We start from the raw sequence: 18,121 nt of genomic DNA on the forward strand, positions 1-18,121 counted from the left end.
CTATTCCGAGTGCATTTTCTATGCACAATAGCTTACAAATTAAGCGACTGTCAATTAGCTCACAATTATAATTTGTTATTTTTTATAATGTAAAATTATCTTTAAGTTTTAATACTTAAATATTTAAGAAGTCATTTATTAATAATATAAAAAAAAATCTTTATTTTTATAGTAATATCTTATTTTATCAACTGTAGTAATAAATATGTAGGTAGATAATTCCATTAAAAAGTAACTCAATAAGCTTCTTAGAATTATTTTCATGATATAATTTATTCAAATAATTTATTTAAATAATTTATTCAAATAAATTATGTCATGAATATAATTCTAAGAAGCTTATTGAGTTACTTTTTAATGGAATTATCTACCTACATGTTTATTACTACAGTTGATAAAATAAGATATTACTATAAAAATAACGATTTTTTTTTATATTGTTAATCTCAATCTTAAATATTCAAGTATTAAAAATTAAAAATAATTTTACATTCTTGAGAATTAAAACAAATTTATATCTAAATATCTATTTAAATACATTTTTTTCTAAAATAAAGGCATGTTCAGTCGATTCTCGAAAGTCTCGAAATATTATTGCCTCTTTTCCGCGATGCTGATCAACTATCTCGATACGTGTTATGCATTATATTCATAGTATCAAGAGGCTGTCATCGCTCATCGCGAGGGTTAGCAGTTTAACAGTTAGTCCACAATAAAATTAAATAAAATAATATTAATATGTTTTTAATTTGTTATAATACCTACTTTAAACTTGATTAATATTCTTGACAGTTATCAGCTGATAACTGTCAAAAATTATTAATCGCGGAAAAAGTATATATTATAAGTACATATTATAACATATTATATTATTTACAACATATTATAATTAAAATAATAATATTTTGTAAGTAATATAATGTGTTATAATACTTTATCTGCGATTAATATTTTTGACAAACATCAGCTGATAACTGTCAAAAATATTAATCGAATTTAAAGTATTAAAATATATTTTTTTAAACATATTATTTAATTTAATTTAATTTTGTTTAAACTGTCAAACTGCTAACTCTCCCAATGACAGCTTCTCGATGCTAGGAATATAACGCACAACGCGAATCGAGACAGCCAATCAGCCTCGCGGAAAAGAGGCAACAATACTCGCGAGAATCGACTTAACATACCTTTTTTAGAAAGGGAACACATCGATAAATAATCTATAGAAAAATATAATTACTTATTTCTATTTAAAATTAAATCAAGTTACAAATACTTGTTATCTATTGATCTCTCATATTAAGTTTTTCTTAATTTTAACTCGATAAAGTTAATTCTAATTTGAATGTAAAATATTTTGATTTAATTTAAATTTTATTTGCAGTTTTCTTCAAGTTATAGATTGCTAAAAGCATTAAATATAGTGGTAATAACGATAATCATCAAAAATACTTGGTCGATGCTACGATGCAGAACAATTTGAATTTCGCGCCTTTATTGAGCGGCGCACGGATTTAGAGTGTGTTCGAAAATCCTACTCACAATTTTTAATTGGCCAATCGGGATAAAAGGAGCAAAGATTTCCTCGTCATGATTGGTCAATCAAATGTTACTTTTAACCTACGGGTAAGATTTTCGAACGCACCTTAAACGATGATGTAGCGCCACAGAAAGCTCGCGCACATAACCTACAATCATAATAATAACAAAAGTGTTGCGCAAGGGACTCTTGTTATCAAATATCGCGAAGTCATATATATCTCTCTGGTTCTGCACAGTACGCACGATTTCGCGCGTGATTCGCGCTCCGTTGTGATGCTGAGGACGTGAGTCTCCGTCAGGACAGGCTTCGACAAGATGGGCGACATACGGGCTGGTCTCGAGGATCTGAAGCTCGACGGTGCTCTGTTTGCCAACGTCAAATACTACGTCAGCGGTGAAGGCGATCCCAAGGTACGGCAATCGTTTCCCGCGTTTTTGTCGGACGGATCGAGCAAGAGCAAGTGTGAAACTCGCGGCGATTGTACGATGTTCCCGATAATTATAATGATTCTTTCATCATTTTACTTCGAAATCGATATTATATTCACCGTTAATGGAGGTTATAATATGATGCGTATATGCAAATTGATATAACGTCTCGTCTTCCTTTTTATCGATCTATTATAGTTTCCCTTTTCTTGTAACACTTTTTGTAATTAATATTGTAATCTTAAAGAAACTTAAGAAACATTAAATACTTTTATATGCTAGATATACATGTATACATATATACATATATATATATATATATATATATATATATATATCTCGTGTTAAAAATCAATTTGTTTATAAATCATAAACAATGGTTTTGTAACTATTTACAGATTTTGAATCTGCTGCAAGAAGGTGGAGCTGAAAGGTCCAATTATTTTAGCACTTTTGTTACACATCTGATAGCAGGCTACGAAGCGTTAGAAAATGATATTTCTCAAGCAAAGGATCTGTATGAAATTCCAGCAGTCACACAAAATTGGATCTTATATTCTGTTAAATGCAGCAAACTTCTGCCGTATCCTTCTAAGATAGAATATTATTTTAATATTAATAATTATTTGCAGTTGTTAATATAAATTATTTTTTGAATTTTTTGAACTCTAATATTCATTGCTGTTAAATGTTTTCAAATTCTATTTATAAATAATATTAAATAAGTAATTTCTCAATTTTTGACAAATTTTTAAAATAAAAATATATTTTCTTAATAAAGCAATTTATATACATAAACAGAGTGCAATATTTTTCACCAGAAGAGAATCAATTATTCTCAAATCTACGCATCTGCCTATCCCAGATAAGTCGAACGGATAGCAAGTCACTCTGGGCAATGATAACATTGCAAGGTGGCAAATATCAGTTACGCTTGGATAGATATTGCACTCATTTGATCACGGGTAAAGCGAGTGGCATAAAATATGAAACTGCCACGAGACATCGTATACCTATTGTAACCCCTGATTGGATAACAGAATGTTGTAAGAAAGGCACTCTTGTTAACGAAGTGGAATATCATCCCAGATTACTATTGTCTGCAAATAGCTCGACGGCTATGATCACTGGATTTATGGACGAAGATACTGATAACAAGATCGCGCAAAAGGAGCAGGATCGGACTAAGGCCATGTTGGAACAACTCAAGCAACGCATGCCGTGGAATCAACCAAGTCCACCCGTGTCATCGAGTACTACGCATAGCCTTGGTGCAACCAGCACAGCAACTGTTTCTTATTCGACGAATGGACAGAATACCGTGAATATGCAACAGCAGCAGCTTCCACGATCAGTTCCCTCGTCTAGTTTAGGGACATCCGCAAACGTTCCGTCAGTTTCTGATCAAAATGTTAATATTAATCAAGCAAATTGGCTTTCACAGCCTTCTCAGCAAAGCAATGTTTCTCAACAAATAAAGGCTATACCATCGCAAATGCAGCAACAAGAATTACCTCAACAACAACAAATGAATATGCAACATCAATTGATACAGCAGCAACCATTAACATCACCACAGCAGCAGCAGCCGTTAACGCAACTCGCGCAGCATCAACAGCAGTTGCAACAGCCATCATATAATCAACAACAAATTCTTAATCAACAACTATCACCTCAGGTACAACAACAACAACAGCAGCAGTTAATAGGACAACAACAGACATTGATGCCGCAACAGCAGCAGCAGCAAATAAATTCACAATTACCTCAACATCAATTAACTGCACAGCAACTATTAACAACACAACAAAAGCAATTGAATCAACAACATCAGATAATCCAACAACAACAGATAAATCAACAACAGCAGTTGCCAACGCAACAGCCACATTTGACGCCACAACAGCAGCAAGTGCAATTAGCAACACAACAACAGCAGCAGCAAATAGTAATGCAACAGCAGCAGCAACAATTACCTTCTCAGCAACAACAGATCGCTACTCCACATCAATTGACCCAACAACAAGCTCCAGCACAACAACTCGCCGCCGAGCAAAGACAACTTATTTTATTACAACAGCAGCAACAACAACAAAAAATTCAACAGATTTCGCAGCAATTACAACAATCCGCCCCTCAAAGTTCACAATTTGTCATAAGAGACGGCCAATTACAGCAACAGCCGCAGAATCAACAACAATTAATCGGACCAAATCAGCAAGGATTTATCGTAAAACGAGATCCGCAGTGGCAGCAACAACAGTACCACTTACAGTTGCAGAGACAACAGCAAATTGGACCTCTGAGATCCGAAACGCAATGGAACCAACTTCCCAGACATTTGATTCAATTGGATAAGCAGACACATCTACAATTGCAACAGATGGACACTCAACAAAGGGCCCAGTTCATCCAGAAACTTCAGAAGCAGCGAAATCTGCTATTGCAGAGACAAGTGCACAATCGTCAACAAGGCCCGCACATTGCTGTTATCAGGAATCCCGGTAAACCGGTGCAATCAACTAGTTTACAATGGATTCCACAAGTTCAACAACCTCAGATGATGGGACCGCAACTAACGCCAACTCCTGGACAGAAACCCGTGCATTCCGGGGTACAGCCACCGGCGTTAACTCCGATAAACTCTTCTAATCCGGTCATTGTGCCGACTGGACAGGCTGTTCAAGGACCGCAGGTGGCGCAGACGGGACAGACATTCCAACAGGGACAATTGACGCCTCAGCAGTTGGTGCAGTTACAAATGCAGAAGCAGCAGCAAATGGCTAGATTGCAGCAGCTACATCTCCAACAACAACAACAGCAGCAGCAGCAACAGCAGCAGCAGCAGCAAGGCGCGCAGCAGGAGACACCGTTAACGTCTCTGTCAAATAATGCGCATATTCCACCGGATCAACAACTTGTCGTGAACGCCAAAACGAAGACCGCGCTGGCTAATATGCTAACCAACAGATTGCAAGGCGGCACTACCGAGGGTAGCGCGGCTGGTCAATTGAGATTGATGACCGCGCAGCACAGACCTCCACCACCTCCTTCTCAGGATCCACAGCTCTTGGCTGCTTATCAAAGGAGAACTTTGGGAAATATAACGAACGGTGCGCCGACAGGAGCACCAATAAAGATGCAATATCCTCCAGTTATGCCGCAGCCCAAACCTCAATTTTATGGTCACAACCCAAACTTGAAACGTATGTGTCTATTTTTCATATTATTATTATTATTATCAAAATAGCTAACAAAAAGATATAAAAATTCTATATAATTCTATATAAAATAACTATTTGAAATGTTATTTAATTTACATTTTTATATTACATTGCTAATAATGACAGTAGAATATTTGTATTTTCAGTGCCGCCAGATCTATTTTTGTTAGGATGTATTTTCGTTATTGTCGAATACGAAGTACAGCGTCCGAATGAAGTCTCAGTCTGGAAGCAAGTTATCGAGAGACATGGTGGCGAGGTAGAGCCGCAATATTGCGGTCGTGCGACACATGTACTGGCCATTACGCAGAAACATCCGATCGTGGTACAAGCATTACGCGACGGAAAACGTTGCGTCAGCGCGCATTGGCTTTCTGACGTTGTCAGTAAGCAACAAGTGTTACCACCTTGGCATGCCTTGCACTTTCCAACGCCGTTCAGTTTGACTGAGCTTCCATGTGTCAAGCAAATTGTATCGTTTTCCGGATTTGAGGGAGAAGAACGAGCAAAAGTCAAACATATGTTGGAAGCTTTGGGCGCCAAGTACACAAACTACTTTTCCAAACATAATACTCTCCTCGTTTGCAGAAGGTACTGATCGTTATCGCGTGCCAGTTTTTAAAACTGTTTTAACTATATTTTAAATGTATTTGTATCGCGATTGTTCACGTTATGTGTTACATAAATATTACAAGATAAATACTTGTTAAAATGGATTTTAGACCAGATGGACAGAAGTATAAAAAGGCACGCGAGTGGTCAATTAGCGTTGTAAACGCACAATGGTTGACAGAGTTGCTTTGTGGACAGATGAACGCTTTGCATCAACTTGAGAGTCAAAAGTTTCAACAGTTTAGTCTGAGTAATCCTTTCAGACTAGATTATTCACTTGTGCCTCATCTCATGGGTATATAACATATAGTTACTAAATAGATTAACATTAAATAATATAAATTATACTTCAAGTGATTCTATCGTTATATACAAAGCTCTGTCAAACTATTTTCTATATGATTCTTTGTCTTTCGTAGCTTCTTGGAAAGTACCAATAAACATTAATCAAGAATCATATGACAAGGTAAAACAGGTTGGTCAGGGACCAAATTCGATCAGAAAATACAAAAAGCCACGTTTGGATGGCCCATTGTTGAATAAGGATCCACATCTTTTGGGTTTGGAAGAACCAATTGTCGTTAGCAATCCTGATCCTCCGCCACCTGATAAACAACCCAGAATATTATTTTCTGGTATTAATCCCAGAAAACATGCTAAGGTATTATATAACTGTTTATTTGACCTTCCGGAATACATATAAAGACATACTCTTTTACAATAATTTTTTTACTCTTGTCGTTCCCACTTTCTCACTCTTGCATTTCTTAATTGCTTCCTGTCTTCCCATTCATATATTACGCATCTCTTATCTTTATGCTTCCATCTGCTACTAAAAGAAAGACTATATGTAGTCCATATGATTTTCAGAGAATTCGAGAACTGGGAGGCGCTTTGGCTGCTAGTTGGCGAGACGCCACTCATCTGATAATGTCGGCACCATTACGAACAGTGAAGTTATTGTGTTGTCTATCGCGATGCAAATTTATCGTCAGTTTACAATGGTTGCTCGATTGTTCTACGAAAAACACCTTCGTAGATGAAAGCGCATATATGCTTGGTGATGCGGAATTCGAGAAGAATTTTAATTGCAATATTGAGAAAGCTTTAGCGAGTCCGAATCGAGGAACAGTACTTAAGGTAATTAAATCAGATTTCTCGATCGCAATAAGAGAAAGTGATTTTTAATCACTATTCTTAATAAAATAAATAGTATAGCTATATTTCATATTTAAACACAAAGACAAAAATATATTATTTTCAATATTTATTTTATCTAATTAATTTATTATTACATTTTTTATTTGCTTCTATACTGCCTGCATTCAAATAGGGTAAAATATTTTTCGTCACACCGAGTGTGATACCATCTCCTTCTGCGATGGCAGAAATAATAGAAAGTGCGGGAGGTACAATGGAAAAAACGCGTAGAACAGTTACGCAGATACAAGAAATGAATAACGGGAAATTAAATTATGTCATCATAACTCATGAAAGTGATCTTCATCTGCTTTCTGATGTCTTACGTGCAAATATTAGTAAGTAAATTAGAGAAATCAGCTTTTTTCTAATTAATACTTTACAATCTTATCGCTCTCTTTGTATAAAAGAGAGTTAAAAATTAAGTGAAGCAAATATTAAGTATATAATAAAAATCTTTGATAAAATTCATATTTTGTTATTTGAAAAATTTACAGATGTGTATAGTGCGGAAATTGTATTGGGCGCAATTGCACGACAATACTTCCAACCTGATGCGAGTCAAAACTAAAATATGCAAGTTACATTACCGTATTTTTATCCCTATTATGGACCTATCATTTCTTAGTGAGTTATTTTCAAGACAAAAATCTTTGCTTACCTTCAACAATGGGACAATAAAGAACGTAATTTTATGATACAAATAGAAATTATTTTTATACGTTTACACCCATACTATCTTTACAGTTGTGATTTGATATTATCGATATATGTATTTGATGAATTTAACATCTAATACATCTCTCTTTCTTCAACAATTTATTTATGTTGTTATGTCTGCGATATATATATATATGTATAATTAACATTGTTTCTTTTTTTCACAGATCACACATTTATCTTTTACACATATATATCAATAATCGTAATCGTAATTAATTGTATAATATTAAAGTTTGCCAGCAGAATTTTTCTTATAATCCTGAAGACGGCAGACATTTCTAGCGTTGCAAAAGAAAGAAATATAATATTTGTATTATTACGCCGAGTACGAAAGTCGATGAATGACGATGTGTTTTTAAGATCAATTTCGAACATAAGAATCGAAATTAAGAATCCGCGTAATGAATAATGAATTATGCTGCAAAAGTTTTCGCTTAACTTAATCGAAAAAAGAGAAAAATACTTTGTTTTTTCTCCTGTAAAACAATCTTAGAAATCGTGAAGAAGAATGAATTTATAAATAATAAGATTCGAATTTCTAAGCTAATAGCAAACTCAGCGATAGTGATATGTATGTATTTTGAAATGTATTTAAAGGAACTATCAATTTTGATATTAATTAGATTATTAATACAATTGACCTATGTATATTTTTTTCTGTTCTTGTGTGTGAAATATCAATGAATCATCAGATGTAGATGTAAGATTTATTTAATCAAAAATGGTGAAAAAACGTGCTCATTCTCAAGCTAACTGGAACGATACAGCAAAGCGCCAGCGCCGTAGCCCTCGTAAGCCACATTGTCAACAAATTGCTGAGCCAAATAACGAAGACTATCATCGATACCATCGTCATACCCTGTCATTTGCAGTAACTGTGCCAGCAATCTACCCCTGGTAGGATGTGCTTTTATATCAACTTGTCCTATCTTCGCTTCCAAGTCCCTTTGCGACAAAAAACTTTTCAAACTTCTATACTCGTCCGTATAGACGTCCAAATCAGGTAGAGCCTGAAGAAGATCTTTGATGTCAACATTCTGGATCGTCATCTTGTTAATCGCGCTGTCTACTTCAGTAAGATTAGTCAAATACATCTCCAATCGATTGACACATTCAGCTTGCCCTTCATTAATTCTGTTATCGTACGTAGTCACTAATTCAGCGATGTTCATGAATAAGGTAGTCTGGCCAAGAAGTCCCGAAGCTAGGAAAGCCTTCAGCGTCTTCAAAACGGCGTCCATCGGTCCACTGATATCCTCCGAAGAAGCAAAAGCGAGAGCCTTCTGCCAGACTTCCGGCCCGATGCTTCTGTCCAAAGCCACTTCCATGAGGAGTCTTCGGATCCTAGAGGAGCTCTCTTTTCTGGCTATGGCGGTAAGAACTGGTGTAGCGGTAATAGAATTCCTCAATAGTTGCCAATGCTTTCGAACGTTTTTCAGAATCAGTTCGCCGTAGACGCTGTCAACGATGTCCGACACTCTATCCTGGTGAGTCTGCCGACGTCTGAGTTGACTGATGAAAGCCAGCAGCAAGTCTCTCCAGGACGCATACTCGAAGGGCGAGAGTTGTTCGACGGTGTCTTGAACGTCCGTATTATTTTGCATCATGGATAAGAGCTCGACACCGGCTTTCGACCTGGAGATCACTCTGTCCCTCAAGATCAGAAGTGTATAGTTTATGGTATTATTTTGAAAAAAGCTGGCAAATTTCGAAGATTCCCGACATTCCGCGGGCTTCTTCAGAAACGGCAACAACGTGTGTACGTCAATCAGAATCTCGTTCTGTGAAGACAGACTCGAGATAGCATTGGCGACCAACACGTATGGATCAGGTGACATGCTGAAGTCGACCAATTCGCGCTCGCCATGGGATTGCAAGTGTTCGACGAGAAGCGCGACCGATTCTCTCACCTCTGGCGTCGCATCAGGTATCCTCAGATTCGCCAACATGTAGGCGATCAGTTCGCGACGCGGTGGGATGATCTTGTTATTGATCAGCGATGCTGTCTCGCCGATTATTTTCGGCCAAGATCCCACGAGAGCCTTGATCGGGTTGCGGTAGGACAAAGGCGACGCTGCTCTCTTCAGCTCTGCCAGAGGAATCTTTTCCAACGGATCGGCCTTTGGTGGTCCGAAAGTCGGTCTGTAGATTTCATCGGCGTCTAAAACACCTTTCGACAAGGATCGCCTGATTAAGGATATCGCTGGGAGGACATACTTGGGCAAGTTATTCTCCATGGATTCGAGAATAACGTCTATCTGCTCCGCGATAGGCGCATACATTATGGAAGGTAAGACATCGAGACACTCGATCAGCGAACCCCCGTTCTTCAAGTAATCTTCGACCGTCTTTACGGAGTGGTACAGCTCATAACTTTGTATCTGTGAGAAACGAACTGGATAATATATCTCGTATAACTTCTAATAAGTTATGCATAATTACATACAAATTTCAATTTGATCAAATTTATTCATATAATTGTCAAATTAATTTATCTCGAAAGCACTCGTGAGTCTGAATTACTTGAACTTACATACTCTCTTGTTTTTTAAAAGATAAGATTGCTTACCGGTAACTCGTGAAGAATCTTCCCGAGATTGTGTTTTAACCGTGTCCCCGTTTTTAATTTCAACGTTAATTTTCTATCCAGGGACGAGGAATATCCCGCGGCATCGTCGAACTTGGGCGATTTTGCGAGGAGAAGTCCAAATATGTGGATCAATATACCGCAATGAAGCCACATTTTCCGTATCAAGATCCGTTGATTCAATCGTACTATCGAGTGGTATCCAGATCAAGGTATATAAAAAGTTTTAGTTGAACATATACGCGTGCACGATCGTAAATAACTTTTATTAAAGCATGCAAATGCGCGATAATATGAATTGGAATCTCGCGATCGAAAAACCATATAAAGATTCGTGATTACATGCTGAATTAGACCCAAGATCCTTTATGAAGCGATCTATGCGAGCCTAGTATTCTTTTCTTTTATCGATCTCTCTTGTCTGATCATGACTTACATATTCTCTGAATATCCTAAAGAAATAACAAGACAAAATTTTTCAAAAATATAACTTTTATAAATGTGTTATACATATATGTGAATTCTTAAGTATCTTTATAAGCTTTACAAAATATATCTTTGTATATATTACACATAGAAAAATAATGTACATAAAAATTCACATTTATAGAGAGTTTGTAAATTTTAATTTTATAGATTTAATTAATATTATATGTAAATTCTCTTAAAGAATATTTTTATACGTATTTAAACATTTTAGAGACGTCACATATTATATAAAAGAGTATTGCGCTATATAAATTATATTTAATTATATGTCCCTATTATAAATATAAGCATTGCTATTTAATATTTTTGTACTTGATAATAGACAAAAGATATTTATGAAATGTTCGATAAAGGTACATGATATAAATGTATGGCGGAAAATGAAATTAACATTACTATAGCTATGTCATATGTGATATGATCTATTCTTAATGTCTTTTCTATTAATAGATCCGTCATTTGATAACTACATTTATTTTTACGTACATATATGTATATATATTTCGGCCTAGTATCACGATAAATGCATTTGATAAGAAGGATTAATGTAAAAATCTAAAACAGAAATATTTTAGACTCCTAATAAACTATCCCATATATACTAATCTTTATGTTACATTTTTTCTAGAGCTCTATATATAAACTATTGTAGAAAAAAAACTTTGTCGACTAGCATATTTTACACATCTACGATAAGACTATGAGAGTATATTAGAGATACGTAGAGATCTGTTGTTGAATCCAGGGCAAGTATTTGGCCACGTCGACGAAGACGACGTACTGAGTGAGATCGCAAGTCATCTGGTCGCGGTCGTACAGCGACCGTGAAACGATGCCGCGCAGCTGAAAACGGCCTGTCGTAGAATCGTGAATCACCAACCCGCTTCCGCTGTCACCGTTGCAAGGACCGCTGCCGTTTTGCGAACCAGCGCAAAAGGTGCGATTCGAGGTAAAGAAGACGAAACGTGGGTCGCTCCAAAGACACACCTCCTGTAATTTGCGCAATAATTAGAATGAGAGTTTTTAAATCTATAATATAATCAAAATTTTTTTATTCTTCGACGATAATTTATAAGAATCTATATTAGTTCGACGAATTTTTTTAATTAGTATATTTGTGTATAAAATATATAGTCACATAATCTCAAGGGTTTACGAAAATTTGCGTCACGTCCATCTTGATCGCGGTTAGCGGCTGCGTTTTATCGCATTAAAAAAGCGATTCGTCACTCCAATTCTAAGCATATAATGATTCCGACAAATCCATCCGTTATGGATATGGATAACGAATCGCGATGCAAAAGCATCATCGCGCGTGAGAATTTCTAAAATGTTTTATTTAATGACGTAATATTCCCAAATACGTCATTAAATCTCGACGATACGTCATCTTGGAAATATTTTTTCCTCCGTTTAAGATAAATTCTTCGAATTGTGACATAACGATGATGAAAGATCATCGAATGGGAGATACTCTTACCTGACTTACTATCGGCACCTTCGCCATTCGCGGTTCCGCGAGATGAAGATTGCCAAACTCGTCCCGACCCCATCCCACGACGTATCCTATCTTATTAACGGCGCTCTGGAGATCGGTCGGGCCACTCCATATGCAGACAGGCTTGATCGTAGGGCTAAACTCGACGGGTTCCCTCAAAATCAAAATCGCCAGATCGGAGTCGCCGGTTACTTGGTGGAGATAGTCGGGATGGATAATGTATCTCGCAATCTCCTTATTCACGGATCCTGCTTTGTGATAATCGCGCAGCTGATATCGTCCCAAGGATACGACCATCGCACTAGGAGGTATATTGGTCTGGGCGTCCAGCTTGAAACAGTGGGCCGCTAAACAAGAAAACAAACGCGAATAAAGCATTTTTCAACAACAACATATTAGAAAAGGAAGATTGAATTTCTGAGAAATTGAAGATCTTCTGTGAAGAGTCTCTAATGAGCCACAATTAACCATCCTCCTCGCAGGTATCTCCTTGAGCATATGTATTTTTATTTTTTCTCTTTAATTTCTTAAAACGCACCTGTTATAACGTGTTTGTTGGTCAGAACGGATCCGGCGCATTGAAACTCGTACGAGATTTTGACGACGAAGAGTGCCGCCAGCCATGGCCACTGACCCAGCGTCGCCTTCATTCCCTTGGCGATTAGCAGATTAATGTGAGTTGGTGAGTTGCTGAGGTGAGTGCTGACACCGCATTCATTGTTGTTATTGCTTTGTCGAGGAGGTGGATTTAGGAATATATTGTCGGCGATTCTGTCGGAGAGTTTGACAGTGGTCGAACGTGAAGTGGTGGATTTCTCCTTCGGACGTTGAGTGGTAACGGGCCAATTCGGCGGACGTTGAGTGGTAACGGGCCAATTTGGAGGACCTTGAGTTGTAACGGGTCGTTGCGGAGGAGGTGACGTCTTGTAAGTGATGGACGGTGGCGTGAGGCGCACCACAAAGTGCGTAGTCTGCAAAGAGGTATTTAGTTGGTTCGGCGGCGAATTATTGGACAAAAAGTACGAAGTCGGCAAAAAAGTATTTAATTCGGAAACCATGGGCAAATTCTGCAGCGAATTATTGGATAGGGAACTATGCGAAAGCGGCAACGCATTTGGCGGGTACAGAGTGTGCTCCAGCTGGATGGAAGTCACGATCTGGCCAGTCGCTAAAACGAAATACGTTCTGTTAAAATAAATTTTTTTTTCTCGAGAAAAAAAATAATCTTCCAAAAATAAAGGATAATCCTTTTTTTTCCAGGTAAAGATAGCAATAGTTTTTTATGAAACTAATGAACATAATGAACTTTATATAACTCTCCGTTTAGCTTTGTTAACGCAAAGCTAAATTATTCCCTTGAATTATGAACGATGATAATATGAAACAAGATTGCGTTTCAAACTTGACGTGGAGAAAATTGGAGAACGTGTAAATCTTGCGACTGTACTCTTGAAATTTTGTGCAAAGCATTAATATTGTCTCTCAAATCATACTCACCGCGGGGACCTGAACAATATTGTTGATGGTTAAACCATAATCCGGTCAATAATGGAATCGGTTGACGTAGGGGAAAACGGATGTAATACAACAAAGGTCTACCCTGTTGGACTATCCGAACGGATTCCTCTTTCGATTGCACTAATTCCAATTGGCCGACATATTTCTGAAAACGTAACGACATTTGAATATTACTTTATTAACAAATCACAAAACGATATATGAAACAAAAAATTATATTTTCTTAATTATACAAAAAAGAGCACGTACTCGACTAATCAAATTTTGTTTCAAAGATTTAATTTCTGGTCATATAGTTATAAGCTTGACATACTAGAAATTGCTAAAGATGGCTTATACATTGACGAAACTCTATTATTTCTTTCACATTATTGATAATAAAGAATGCTTTTACTGTGGGCAGAGCAACGGCGATGCTTAACGCCACTTTCAGATGAAGGTTGACGTTTTTTGGCGGGGATGAGATCTGGACCTGACCCTTCACTTCATTCGTCGCAGGATCGCTTACATACGTGAAGTATTGAGGACATGGAGATTGTTGTCCGGATACTTGTAGCAGCGTGTAAAGTAGCTGCGGCAGCAACGCAATCAAAATAGGAACCTTGGCCATCGTGAAGCTCTATCGCAAACACAACGAAATGGATGCACGTAATTTTCATGAATAATTTATTGATTTCTTAATAATTATTATTAAACTTTTCACTACCAATTTTATCTTCTCATCTAGGATATGTATATGTCCTGTTGATAGTGAAAAGATTAATCAAAATAATAATAATAACAGTTTATTTTCCATCGAGAAACGATGAGTTTGTCGATGTCTTTAGTCTAAAAAAACTTAAATATTATTTGATTTTATTCAAAGTAGTATCTAACAAAAAAGAGACAAAACTATAAATATATATCTTTGAGTGACACATTTGCATAATAAATATCCATATATCTATTTGTCAATCATTAGAGAAGACAATCTCGATATGTATTGCGAAATGCAACGTTTATTGTCATTCACTACAAATGAACCAAAAAAGGTGATGAAACATACAGATAAACTCGAATTGTTGAACACATTTCGATTATTTTGTAAAATAATCATATATATTTCAAAAATTATTCCGCAATATAATGAACTTAACATCCCAATATGAGTAATAAATTGTTTATTAATAATTTGATAAATAGGATATGATAGCCCAATGATACTTTCTTGAAAACTGAAATAATTTTTTATCTAACGAAATTTTCAACATTTAAACATTTACGAAATTTTAATAATTTAGTAACTTATTTTCATTTTTTTAATTTAATCAGCACAAAATCACTTCTATTTATTTTCATTTAATTATTTCAGTTTTTTAATTTGATTGCAGCTTAAAAATTATATTACATTTGATTAATACAAGATTTCCATTTTTAACAAAAGCAATTTGTATAATCATGACATTAAATTATGACAAGTGCCTATTATAGTTGCGAACTCTGTACCTTCTACTCGATAACCCTTCTCAAAGATCAAATACTTCAATATGCCTATCGAGTACGTACACATTGACAAATCAAGTGAGATAATGATTTCGCTCTTATCGCATTTATTTACGTTCATTGATTTTATTTACATTTTCTTATGATCGGTATGAATATATTTGCTTTTTAATCCAATATTTTAAATCAATTTCTGCTCGAAAGGACGATCAGCTCAATTGCATTTAATAATGAGTTTTCAGATAATGTTATTTGTTCTTTTTATGTTATAGGTATTTATGATATTACGATTGCTATTAATTTTTGCCAATGTTTCAATATGCATATATAAATAGTATTTAATAACATAATATAGAGCGCACAAAACGGTTTTTTACTAATTTATTATTAATAAATGAGAAAAACATTTTTTTAAAGAATTTGGATAATTATTTGATTTTTAATCATGTTATTGGATAAAAACAATCCGTTAAAGTTAAACAATCAAACAGAATTTTTTATAAAAAAATATTTTTAAAAAAATTGCTGCGCAAATTGAAGCTTAAATAAAATAGTGACTTTAAATTGTTTATATTACAGATGAGACAGAGAGAGAGAGAAGAGAGATGGTTTTGGAATATTTATATCACGAATAAGACAGCTGGCAGACTCACGATGACATTTAATGTACGAAGCTAAAATGCGAAGTTAAAATTAAGAAGATGAGAAACGTCAAGTTAAGGAGATCCGCTCTGGGTAAATAGATGATTTACGCAAATGTATGCAAATTCTGACCAAATCCTCGCACAACAATAAGGACACGTATTCCGGAATCTTTTTAATGCTAGTCTCGTTTTCAATCGATTGCGTTCAAAAGGAGAACAATTCCATATGACGGTGGATTAAAGTATCTTCCTATCGCACATTTCGCAAGCTATGTATTCACCTTACACCTTGCTCGTTTAGCAGTCGTCGAACCGGTGATAACAGGTCGCGTTCACGCACCGCTTCATTAATCAACGGATTTAAAATTCAGATGAAAATCGATGCGATTTCCGCGAATAACTATCCGTTTTCTCTTTATTATTATCGCGTGATTTTATTGATTTTTTTGTATTATTTTTTATTTTTTATTTTTAAATGCTGATTACTATACATTTTTTATGTAATTTATCACTAATATACGCTGCGAGCACTGTTTGTTATCTGCTTTTGTATTTGAAGACGTTATTAATAATCCGGGTTTCCCAACAGGTCGCGAGGAGCAACCAACTCTAGCGGATTAATCCTCGCAGCTTCGATCCGACGATCTTCGCTCTGAACCTTCGTCGAGACACTAACTGACCAGTTTTGCGCTGAAACGTCTTGATGCTTACATTTTCCGCGTCGAAGACACGTTCTGCAGTGGTTGCGGTAGTGGGGCATCTCATCGAGTCGAGGCGACCATGACTGGGTCGTCATTTGATGAATCTCCCTTGCGATACAAGAGAACTTTAAATGTTCGGGCCGATGAACGCAACGAGGAAAATAGTAAATAAGCATAGCGTTCTCTTCTGAACAATACCGCGATGCAAGCAGGAAGATTGGAGAAACCGTAGACGTACGTCCGATGAGTCATGGGCTTTGTTCGACAGCTTCGGCTATCATCAAAGCAAAGTCAATAAATTATTATACTTCAATGACATGTGTATTCTTTTATAGTTACGTAAGCGCGTATTCGACAAATTATTATCGTGCAATTACGTTTCTTCCTTTTTTATTTGTTTCTTTTTTTTCTCATCCGTGTTCCTCCATATCTTTTCAAGGATATTTATTTTTCGGATACGTTTTTTCTTACGAATGCGCGCTTATTATTTCTAAAAAAAAATTTGGGAGAACATTTACGCTAAAATATCTCTCGAAAAAAAAGAATGAAGATGGAAAGATATACTATGTGCTTGAACGTTTTTCGTACCGAATGGGAAATACTGGTATATTTACTAAAGTTATCCTTTAAATTCTTTTTTTAGCATATGTTGGTTGTGTTAGTAAAGAATGGTGTTAGTAAAGAATAGAAAACGAGATTTCGATTAGCTCGATGGGTGGATGGGAGAACTGGGGATTCCAGGATGCTGGTCAAATGTCCATTGAGTCATGACGAGAAAATATTTTACATGCTGCAATGGAAATATAGCACGAAAAATTAGCAAACGAGAAATGATCAACATTATCGAAGTATTTTGTATATTACGCGATAAAAATATATCACGAAAAAAATAATCAAATATATTTTATATTTTATTCACGTTTCTTATTGACGTCATTATAATTGTACGTTATACACCGCAATATTGTACACGTTATTTAATGACGTCAGTTAATTAAATTCATAGAGATTTTTACGAAATTGACACTTTACGTACACTTTAACGATTTCGCTCATCGCCTTTGACACATCCAGGAATTCTACAAATTGTCAGTTTTCCCGAACTGAGAAGCGTACTTATGCTCAATTAATGCCGATCAGAAATAACTTTAATTGGCAGATAAAAAGAATCTGTGCTTTCTACTTATGTATTTTTCCTGACATGGAATTATTTAGTCTGTGCAAAAAAAATATCAAAACATTTTTATCTTAATTACACTTTATGTCTAATTATCACGAAAAAGTAAAATATTAAAGGAAAACGAAGAATTTCGTTATGTTTTTTTAATATAATAAATTAAATTATAGTTATATCGATAAAAATGTCGGCCTTTCTTTGAAATTTTATATTATTTATACTTATATTTATATCATTACTCACCAAATTATATCTCCAAATGCCTTTTAATGATTTTTAAATGATGTTTGCATCG

The 18,121-nt window shown here is 35.6% G+C and overlaps 3 protein-coding genes across 5 annotated transcripts; 1 reads left to right on the plus strand and 2 right to left on the minus strand.

The window, feature by feature from the left end:
- Positions 1-1,833: 1,833 nt before the first annotated feature.
- On the plus strand, positions 1,834-8,091 carry Ptip (PAX transcription activation domain interacting protein). Its single transcript, XM_083036856.1, has 9 exons — positions 1,834-1,953; positions 2,370-2,554; positions 2,773-5,177; positions 5,342-5,786; positions 5,918-6,102; positions 6,227-6,468; positions 6,678-6,947; positions 7,141-7,345; positions 7,505-8,091. The coding sequence occupies exons 1-9, from the start codon at positions 1,858-1,860 to the stop codon at positions 7,576-7,578; spliced, it is 4,107 nt and encodes a 1,368-aa protein (XP_082892982.1). The 5' UTR covers positions 1,834-1,857; the 3' UTR covers positions 7,579-8,091.
- Positions 8,092-8,479: 388 nt separating this feature from the next.
- LOC145935454 (uncharacterized) lies at positions 8,480-10,528 on the minus strand. The gene is made up of 2 exons (XM_083036832.1): positions 10,300-10,528; positions 8,480-10,111 (listed from the first exon to the last, which is right to left on the minus strand). The coding sequence occupies exons 1-2, from the start codon at positions 10,471-10,473 to the stop codon at positions 8,480-8,482; spliced, it is 1,806 nt and encodes a 601-aa protein (XP_082892958.1). The 5' UTR covers positions 10,474-10,528.
- A 453-nt stretch (positions 10,529-10,981) lies between these two features.
- LOC145935455 (serine protease gd) lies at positions 10,982-16,949 on the minus strand. 3 transcript variants are annotated; one of them, XM_083036835.1, is made up of 7 exons: positions 16,660-16,946; positions 14,217-14,441; positions 13,802-13,967; positions 13,360-13,472; positions 12,843-13,275; positions 12,287-12,651; positions 10,986-11,796 (listed from the first exon to the last, which is right to left on the minus strand). In XM_083036835.1, the coding sequence occupies exons 1-7, from the start codon at positions 16,711-16,713 to the stop codon at positions 11,518-11,520; spliced, it is 1,635 nt and encodes a 544-aa protein (XP_082892961.1). In that variant the 5' UTR covers positions 16,714-16,946; the 3' UTR covers positions 10,986-11,517. The 3 variants fall into 3 exon arrangements, with proteins under 3 accessions (XP_082892959.1, XP_082892960.1, XP_082892961.1); XM_083036833.1 differs by having other exon boundaries at positions 10,982-11,796; positions 12,843-13,472; positions 16,660-16,949; XM_083036834.1 differs by having other exon boundaries at positions 10,985-11,796; positions 12,843-13,472; positions 16,230-16,947.
- Between the last annotated feature and the right edge of the window lie 1,172 nt (positions 16,950-18,121).

This window comes from Prenolepis imparis, unplaced genomic scaffold (genome assembly GCF_030444845.1).
Source record: "Prenolepis imparis isolate NDT839.2.m4 unplaced genomic scaffold, iyPreImpa1.0 SCAF_4, whole genome shotgun sequence".
In the NCBI taxonomy this organism is placed as follows: Eukaryota; Metazoa; Arthropoda; class Insecta; order Hymenoptera; family Formicidae; genus Prenolepis; species Prenolepis imparis.